Source organism: Triticum dicoccoides, chromosome 5A, assembly GCF_002162155.2.
Source record: "Triticum dicoccoides isolate Atlit2015 ecotype Zavitan chromosome 5A, WEW_v2.0, whole genome shotgun sequence".
NCBI lineage: Eukaryota > Viridiplantae > Streptophyta > Magnoliopsida > Poales > Poaceae > Triticum > Triticum dicoccoides.
In genome coordinates, this window is record NC_041388.1 from 28,815,777 (window position 1) to 28,825,646 (window position 9,870).

At 42.0% G+C, this 9,870-nt stretch overlaps 2 protein-coding genes across 2 annotated transcripts; both read right to left on the bottom strand.

Moving 5' to 3' along the window:
• Nucleotides 1-295: 295 nt before the first annotated feature.
• LOC119296864 (copper-transporting ATPase PAA1, chloroplastic-like) lies at nucleotides 296-2,079 on the bottom strand. Its single transcript, XM_037574898.1, has 4 exons — nucleotides 1,737-2,079; nucleotides 1,575-1,628; nucleotides 609-762; nucleotides 296-439 (listed from the first exon to the last, which is right to left on the bottom strand). The coding sequence occupies exons 1-4, from the start codon at nucleotides 2,001-2,003 to the stop codon at nucleotides 420-422; spliced, it is 495 nt and encodes a 164-aa protein (XP_037430795.1). The 5' UTR covers nucleotides 2,004-2,079; the 3' UTR covers nucleotides 296-419.
• Nucleotides 2,080-5,622: 3,543 nt separating this feature from the next.
• Nucleotides 5,623-9,122, bottom strand: LOC119298904 (nucleolar GTP-binding protein 1-like). Its single transcript, XM_037576213.1, has 3 exons — nucleotides 9,010-9,122; nucleotides 6,490-8,569; nucleotides 5,623-5,807 (listed from the first exon to the last, which is right to left on the bottom strand). Exon 2 carries the CDS (start codon nucleotides 8,536-8,538, stop codon nucleotides 6,532-6,534), a length of 2,007 nt encoding a protein of 668 aa, XP_037432110.1. The 5' UTR covers nucleotides 8,539-8,569; nucleotides 9,010-9,122; the 3' UTR covers nucleotides 5,623-5,807; nucleotides 6,490-6,531.
• Between the last annotated feature and the right edge of the window lie 748 nt (nucleotides 9,123-9,870).

A 9,870-nucleotide genomic window follows, 5' to 3' on the forward strand; every position in this document is an offset into this window, starting at 1 on the left:
CCCGTACCGATTCATTTGGGTTTTGATTGAAACAACTAGGCCGTCTCCTCTAGTGATGTCTAATGGCATCAAGTACAAGCAGTTACGCCACGTCAGCTTTTGCGGGACCCACATGTCATAGTTGTCATCAAATGGGGCAAGGACGCCAACAATGTTTTGTTCTTCTTCAAAAGATTAGACTCAGTGGTTTTTGTTCCAAACCTGTAAACCCGTGTGTCCTGCAAACCTAGCCCACAATGTGATGGTTTTCTGCAATTAAATACAGTCATGGAGATTTGACTTACGACAACAGATCTCAACGCAAAACATTTCTCATATTGCCACAACCACATGTACAACTTGTGCAAGATAGTTACTGCGTTCAACAAGAGCATCCGATTGTGCAAAAACTTCAAGGGTACTCAGGCGCCGGTGCTGAATCAGCTTTGTTCGGTTTCATCTGCAAGAAAGACACGAGTGCTTGAGTTTCCAAGAGAGGGCCATTTGTTGTATTGACAAAAAAAAAAGGGTGCCGACACGTACAATAATGTAAGTGTACCTATATTCAACTAAATCACATGCACATCAAACTGGTCGAAACTTGGAAGACAGAAAAACACAACCCTTACCAAGCATATGAGACTGAAATCCACAATTTCTTAGGTGATTTGCAAGCTTCTCCCCAAGTTCCTTGTGCCAGTCCTTGGTCATCATGGCTTCTGGTGTCGTCCGCACCACCGCGGTCGCCTTGGCCAAGTCGATCGTGGCAGAAGCAACCTCAGGCTGTAAAAGTAAAAGATTCAACATCGGTGGAGCAGTAATTCACTAGATTTTCAGTTACATTGGCCATGCTGCTGATTGAAGATGTGGTAGGGATAGCACATGAAAGAAGGCAGTGGCAAACATCAAGTTCAGTAGCAAATAGGTATGGCAGGCCGGAAATGCCTCTTTGTTCCTGATTGTATCTAGACTCTATATTTCTCTTGTCGCTTGGGTTCTGTTTGTGAGCCAAGACTAAACCTCAGACTTTGTTGGCATCCTTTTGTTAATAAAATAGCTGCATGCATCATTCTCATACAGAGGCCCGGTGCTTTCCCCTTTTTCAAAAAAAAAATATATATATGAACTCTATATGAGGAAAAATTAAGAGTTACAAAATAGTTCAGAAGTTTTTTTTACAACAAACTTGACTTTCTTTTGCACTAGTATATAAATTTTCACTAAAAAACCACCAGCGCTGACTCCAAGGCAAAAAAGGTAAATTTATTTGCTATTATAACTATTTACATTATTTTCGATGAAAAATTGTTACTCTCTCCGTAAAGAAATATAAGAGATTAGTGATGGAGTATTTTTGAAAAGAAGTCAAGGGGAGTTTTCCTTTTTGTGGAACTTTTTTCACAAGTACAATGAAAGGTCAAATTTATTTCAAAAATATTTTATTTTTTTACTTTTTATTCAATTGCTATTTTATTTATGTAGGGCGTAGATACACCTATAGACCAAACGTTCGCCTCCTTATTCGAGGAATACATACATTCAGTGGCAAACATGCAAGTGATGAAAAATTCATTTGCAAAAGCCGAGGAACGGACCTGGCTCTCGAGAATCCGCTTCACTTTGGCGGCGCATCCGCCGCACGACATACCCTGCAATGCTTGCATGCCAAATTAGTACCAAAAGAAAGGAATTGCCCTGCAATGGCGCGCTGGCGGCGAGCAGTGGGATTACGCAGAATTATATACATACATACATACCCCGACGTGGAGCACGATGACGTCGCCGTCAATCGTCCCGGCCTCGACGAGCGCCATCGCCGCTGCAGCGCCGGCACCAGAGTCTCCTCCGCCGCCGCCGCCGCCGCCGCCTCCTCCAGCGGAGCGACCTCCGCCCCTGTCCCCGCCTCCACCGATGGAGGTGGGGAGGGAGATGGACGCGAAGCCGCCGCGGGGAGGCGGGATGACGAGGAGCCGCGTGGCCGCCAAGGCCGGCGGCGCTGCTGATGTGATTGCGGCAGGCTCCATTGCTCTGGCACGACGTGTCTCGCTGCTCTGCTCACGTTCGTTTCGTTTCGTTCGGCCTCCTCCGCCGCGAGTCGATATCCATTCACTTTGTTCTTACGTGGGCCTCCTTATTCCATTATGGTGCACGCGACTATCTTATCTGTGCTATAAATCACAAAAATGTACCTATTTCACTAATATTTTAAATGTATATAACAATAATAATAAACATGTGTTCTATTGATTCATATGAGCTGTTTAATAATAAGAAAAATGTTAACTTTTTTACAAAAGCGTTCAAATATTCTAAAAAAATATTCATCTAACTAAAATATATGTTACATATATTTATAAAAATGTTCGTACGATTCGCACAAAACCGTTCATGCATTTCATGTAGTCTCAAGAATGTGTTCACGTAATTTCAACAAGTGTTTGGGCATTTTATTCAAATGTTTGTCTACTTAAAAAGTGCTAATGCATTTCTACAAATACTCAGGTAAGTCTTAAAGATGTTCACATGTTTATAAGAATTGTGTATGTAGTTCTTCAAAAGTGTTGGCACTTTAAAATTTTATTGTTAATTTATAAAGTGTTTACCTTTCTTTTAATGTTCTTGTAGTTAAAAAAAATCGCCTTAGATTCTCAAAAGAAAATCTTCGCCTTTTTGTAAAAATTATCAACGTTTTTTCAAATTGATCACGTGTTTTATATAAAAAAATACTTATATAGTTTTAACAAAACAATTTTTTTTAATCTTGGGCCTAAAAAAACTCATATAGTTTTAAGAAAACACAATTTCTAAAAAATGTTGGGCCTACCTCCCAGAAAAATAAACACAAAAATAGTAAATACCAAAATGAACAGAAAAGGGGAAACACGAAAAAGAAAAGGTAGATAAAAAAGGGAAAATAGAAAAAACATGCATGGAAAATAAAAGTTTATCGAAGAATATCTTCTAAGTTTATCTGTTTTGATTCACCATCACACCTTATTGGTATTCTTGTTCCTCAAATCACATGCCCTGCTCTTCCTAACAGATTGTGGATGAATACAATCGTCTTAGCAAGCCAACTTGAAACTCAGCGAGAGGTGCAATCCTCTTTCCTTCCTAGTATTTTGTTATGGTCACTATCCATTGCGTTGTTCTATAGCTTCTCGCATAGTTTTTTTTTGGAGATAATTATTTTGTTGAAAGAGATAAAGTTTGTTATAGTTGTATGTACTGTATATCTGATGCATTTATATACCTGTGTCTGTTCATATTCACAGTATTATGAGGCTCTTTTGTCAGAAACTAAGAAAGAAAGGGAGCGAAACACTTCTGTTGCTGCGGATAAAACTATAAATGATAGGCTTCAGGAGATGCAATTTAAGCTCGAAAATACAATGTTGGAGAAAAATAAAGTTGCTGAAGTGAGCATGTATTTAAATCATGCAGCTTTCCTTTATGAAGTACAACCAGCTTCACTATTGGTGTAACTGATGTCCTTTTGCATTATCCTGTAGATGAATGAAAAACTCACGAGCTAGGATATATGGCGCCAGACAGGAAAAGGAATAGGTATGTTTTGATCTTCCCACCTGAAATTGGTAGTAGTCATTCAAGGTGTGTCATGTGAAAGAAGTCGAATAATGGACGTGGAGTATCTGCTCCCGAGCTCAAATGCACCCTGATGAACAGTAAAAAAATTTAAAAAAGTTTTTGGGTGGTAAACTTTAACAAATGTTTGGCATGATTGCAAAATTCGGCATAAAATGACATTCGTGGAAGTCTTGGAAAACAAAAAACAAAATCGATGCTCCAAAAATGCTAGTTTGGGAAACATTTCAGAGTATTGATTTTCTTTTTCACGACTTCCACAAATGTCATTTCATGCTGAAATTTTGCAGGCATACAAAACTTTGTAAAAATTATCACAAAAACAATTCAGATTTTTTTACCATTTTACTGTGCATCAAGGTGCATTTGAGCTCGGGATCAGAATAGGACTTTCGTCAAATAACACATTTATTTGGGGCACATTATGAACATTGATACTATTTGCAATGATTTGCTGAACTATATACATATTCATGTACAGTCGTATTTAAAAGTTGTTTGAATATTCCCCTTAATATTTATTTCAATTCTAAAATACCACACGTTTCCTACCATATTATTTCATTCCCCTTTTTCCGATAATGATGCATTCACAGGGAGAGAGCAGAGTTCAAGCTGAAGGACGATACGATCCTTGGCCTGGAAGAACAGGTGCTTATAATTTCTGTTGTTTTTTCCCTGCAGCATTCTTTAACATGCCTCATATAATTCCCCGCAGATAAAAGACTTGAAATATTCCATTAAGTTGCAAAAGTCTATTGAGAAGAATTCACATGCTGATGATCTCAAAGGAGATTTTCTGGTGCCATTGGCCACGGAATCAGATTCTGGACATGATAAAAGGTGGTCAAGAACAAGCCAAGATAAGGAATTAGCGGTGACTTCGCTAGCATGATTGCATGAACTGCGTATGTAAAGGGTCTAATGCATTCTCTGTAAGAAATATACAATCTGCTGTTACAGAGTAAGAAGAAACTCAAGTAAGCTCAGTGGATCTTAGATAGCTAACATGTAATGCTCAAACACTAGATAACCGTAGTAAGGTTGGTGTTGTATGCTTACAATGTGTAATTGATCTGGAAAATTGTTATGACCAGCGGGGTCGAGCTTTGTTTGTTTGTTCTGGAAGTGTACGGCGCCTTTTTCAGTGAGGAAGCAGTTGTTTTCGCCCAGCAACAAGATCATAAAACAAGAAAAGAAATGTGTTCTTCACAATTGACCTGAAGAACAACTGCGTCAGTGAGCAACTAAAAGTCCCACGTTCCAGACCTCAAGTGCAACAGGCCAGACAGAGTGCAACCTTGTAATCTCACAATGCCTAGAAACACAGCTGAAACATCACAGCACCAACACACTTCAGTATAAAAGTAAGAACCAGCAACCCGTTCCAGCACATTGACACCAACAACAACAACAACAACAAACAACAACAACAAAGCCTTTAGTCCCAAGCAAGTTGGGGTAGGCTAGAGGTGAAACCCATAAGATCTCGCAACCAACTCATGGCTCTGGCACATGGATAGCAAGCTTCCACGCACCCCTGTCCATAGCTAGCTCTTTGTCGATACTCCAATCCTTCAGGTCTCTCTTAACGGACTCCTCCCATGTCAAAATCGGTCGACCCCGCCCTCTCTTGACATTCTCCGCACGCTTTAGCCGTCCGCTATGCACTGAAGCTTCTGGAGGCCTGCGCTGAATATGCCCAAACCATCTCAAACGATGTTGGACAAGCTTCTCCTCAATTGGTGCTACCCCAACTCTATCTCGTATATCATCATTCCGGACTCGATCCTTCCTCGTGTGGCCACACATCCATCTCAACATACGCATCTCCGCCACACCTAACTGTTGAACATGTCGTCTTTTAGTCGGCCAACACTCCGCGCCATACAACATTGCGGGTCGAACCGCCGTCCTGTAGAACTTGCCTTTTAGCTTTTGTGGCACTCTCTTGTCACAGAGAATGCCAGAAGCTTGGCGCCACTTCATCCATCCGGCACCATCAAACAAAATTTAAGTCCACTCCACACAAGTGTGGAATAAACCAAAATTTGCGTACACTTCAGCAACGATCGACATAATCTAACAAATGAGGACAAAGTGTAACAGGCAAAAATGAAAATGTAGATACTAGTAGTATCTCCTCCTGCCAGCTTGAGCTTGGTTTTCAAGCCTCCCCTGATAGATATGCAGCACCAAAAATAGCAGTGATCCTGTACTTCCTGCAGGAGAGAATAGTTGAGCTTCCAATAAACATATGTGGATCACAAGCCCTTCCATACAGTGCTTGCTTGCATCACCAATCGGCAGTTTATGGCAACGGTGCTTTCGTGTATTTATTTAAATATGTATTATTGAAAAATTCACTGATCGAATTTGGGTGCAGCACGATATGCAAACTACTCAGCTCACTACAGCACAACCAATTGACTACAAGGTCGGTGCTGGTGCATTCAATTTACAAAATCAGCACGATTTCAAGATCAACAACCCTATCCATATGGGAAAAAATTGAAGGGTTAGGCTGATACCCTATATATAATCATAAATGTGGATGTAGCTCAAGCAATACTTCACAAGCCCTTCTATAAGATCTACAGTGCTTGCATCACCACTGACCAGTTTGTGATAGCGGTGCTTTTTTATTAGGTTATTATAAAGAAAATTATTAATCCAATTTGAGAGTGCAGTACGATATGTAAACTACTCTCAGCTTACTACAGAACAACCAATTAACTACAACAACGGTGCTGGTTCTAACATTTGCATCTAGTTTAAACAATCAGCATGATGTCAAGATTTAACAGCCCTATCCCTATGAAAAAGAAACAGCAGTCTATTATCAATAGCACAGAATAAGATTTGTTAACTAGGTGGAAATCATGTGAAGCACAGGTTCCACACCTGATCCAGTGATCGCAAGCAGCAATGTCCAGATTGACTGGCTTATCGCCTGCTGGTCTTTCCAATGCCTCGTTTCCCAGAGAAGAGATGCTTTGGTTTCAAGGTGGGGATGACACGGTCCGCCTCTCCACGTCGAGCCTCCTTATTCCTGTTCTTCACAGAGTCCCTTGATTTCTTGATGGCCTTCTTCTTTTGAGCAGTGTCCCTGAGCCCTTCACCTGGCACAACCTCTTCAATTGGTCGTGACTTGGACCTAGACCTCGACCTTGTACGCAGTTTCTTGTCGGAATGCTGGCCATCAACGTCCATAGCGTCACCATCAGCTCTGCTCAGTGACCTCTCACGCTTACGGCCTCTTGACTGGCTGCGAAGTCGGTTCACAGCCGCAGTAGGATCAACACCCATGGATGTGAGTTGTCTGCCCAATCTCTTGGTTGTGAATTTACTATCTTTGTCATGCTTCCTTGGAACAATAGGCCGGCTCTCAGCAGTACTCTTCTTCATCCTATGCTCTTGGATGAGCATTGCCTTCTTCTTCCTAATCTTGCCCAATATCTCACGCTGTTCTTCAGTTAATTCATCATGGCCATCAATCATGAAAGCATCCTGAGCAGCTTCTTCTTCAAGACGAAGACCCTCCTCCCTTTCCAGTTCTTCACACCTTTCCAAGATATCCGGATCTAGGAAATCAGCAACATTATGCCCATCCAATATCTCAGGGAGAATATCTTCCTTCCACTCATCATTGGCTAATAAGTAATGCTTCTTGAGACTGGCAGAATAGACACCAGCGCCTCCATTCTCATTCTCGAGGTCCCTCTCAAGTTTCTTCTTTTCCTTTGCAGCAGCAATTGCTTGAGCTTCAAGAACAGCCTGAGGAATGCAAGTAGGCCTGTCTCTTCTGTCACGAGGCTTGGGCATAGCAACATGAAACCTATTTAAGCAGTCATTGATCTTCTTTGATTTCATCTTGATCTCCACCCTCTGCTCAAGAAGCCTCTCACATGCAGCATTTTTAACAGCCATCACACCCTCATCTGTTAAAGCACTCATAGTCAACAAAACACCCTCTTCACTAGGATCTCCACCTTGAGGTATAGTCTTCATAGCCTCTGACTTAATCTCCATTACCAGCTTCATGTCCTCTTCAGAAAGACCGTCAAGCGGCTGCAAATCAGTCTTGTTGCACACAATGACCAGAGGCTTATTCATGAACAAGGATTTTATACTGTGGAAGAGTGCAGCTTGCTGAGCAATAGTGTACCCACAAGAACCAGAGATGTCCAAGAAGAACAGCACAGCAGCCCTCAAGTGGGCAAGAGCGGTGATACTGCACATTTCTATGATGTTCCTGTCCTCAAAAGGCCGATCAAGGATCCCTGGAGTGTCAATCACTTGGTATCGCAGATACTTGTAATCTGCATGACCAACAAAAAGGGATTTTGTTGTGAAGGCATAAGGCTGTACGTCCACATCAGCCCTTGTAACCTTGTTCATAAAAGAGCTCTTCCCAACATTTGGATAGCCACAAATCAAGATCGTACGGGTGTTTGGGTCAATTGATGGAAGCCTGGCCATGTGCTGCCTGATCTGCTCCAGGTATGCCAAACTAGGACTGATGCGCTTTAGAACAGTACACATGCGACCTAGTGCAGCAACCTTCAGGCACTTGCACCGGTACAGCGTGTCTCCATACTTGAGCAGCCTCAAATAGTCCTTGGAGATCTTTGCAATGATATTTCTGGCCGTATTGATCTGGCCCAAGGCAAGTTTATAGTGATCCTTGTTGTAGAGCACATGAAGGAGATCGCCGTAGAAAGGGTGGATGTCATCCAGTCGGGGGAACTCATCGATGATGGTGGAGAGCTTCTCATAGAAGTTCTGCTGAGTATAGCGAACCTTGCGCATATAGAACTGGCGGATGCGGTTGATAGCATAGCCCTTGTGGACGACAGTTGGCGTTTGCCTCTGAGTGCGGGACAAGATTATGTCAATGAAGTCCTTCCCGGGAGGGACAACAGTGATTTTCTTGAAATTATACTGCACCATTTTGCCACTGTAAAGCTTGGCTACTTATTTCCTGTAATAATACAAACAAATGTCATGGCAATCCAATGCAGATAAACCGGTGAAGAAACTAGTGCAGAAGAAAAGACAGGTGCAAAACAAATGCAAGACAGCACAATTTCCAAAAGAACATGGCCAGGGAGAAATCTAGCAATCATTGCATTAAGGAAATATCAATATGTAATCATATGAGGACTCTAGGCCCAGCATTATCAGTGAATCCTTGTTACACACAAGGAAAACTTTGATTTAAAAAAAATACTATTGGACAGAAGGCTAACCCCAGTTTCTTTGTTGATGGTTAAACATAGTTGAAGCACAAATATAATCAGTTAGCATCACAACCAGAAAGGAAAAGCATATATATCATTCAAGCGAGCAGCCCAGCACAGCAAGGGGTAGCAAGTCACGGAGATGAAGGGGTTGAGGAGAGGCTGCTGGGGTTGGGGTTACCTGCCGTCGGGAGGAGAGGCTGCTCTGCTTGGGGCAGCGGTCGCCGGTCGAGTCCAGGCGTCGACGGCGGCGCGTTCGCTGCTGCCGGGGAGCAGCTCGTTCGTTTTGTGGAGAGCGTGCGACCTGCAGAATAGGGTTTGTATTGGGCCGAGCCTATTTTTGGGTCGAGGCTGTTTTTGGGCCGAGACGTACTTTTGGGCCGAGCCTGTTTTTCGGCCGAGACATAGAGGCCTAGCCTCAGGGTCTTTTTGGGCCGAGATCAAGATTAATGATAGGCTAATCGACAAAACCCTATATGACGCTTATTGCGTCAAGTTGTCGTGCAAACGCACAGACAGCGCGACGCCAGCGACTAAATGGGACGGCCCATTGCGCGATTCACTGATCCGGTTTTGGAACCTTCTAGAAGGTTCCCAACCGGTCCAGGCATGGTTTTTTCGTTTTTCTTTTTTCCTGCTGTTTCTTTTTTTTTCTGTTTTTCATTACTTTCTTTATTTTTTATTTTTCGTTTTTCGTTTTTCTTTTACTTTTTTTGTTATATGTTTCTTTTTTTGTCTCCCTTTTTCTTTCTCGTTTCTTTCTAAATATTAAGAATATAAAATTTGAAAAAGATCAACTCTCAAAAACATGTTCACCGCTCCGTTTGGATGTTTGCATTGGGAGGCTTGGCATTGCATTGGGTTGAATACCAATATCAGAGGACATTGGTATTGAGATTGAATGCAATATTGCTGTTTGGATGTTAAGGTATTCTGAACACAGATTGATATTCTGGTTGAATGCCAAATGCTGTTTGGACGGTCAGAGTGAAGAATTGAGTTTGCCGTTGGTCATCTCAATCTCGACCACGCGTTCTGCACA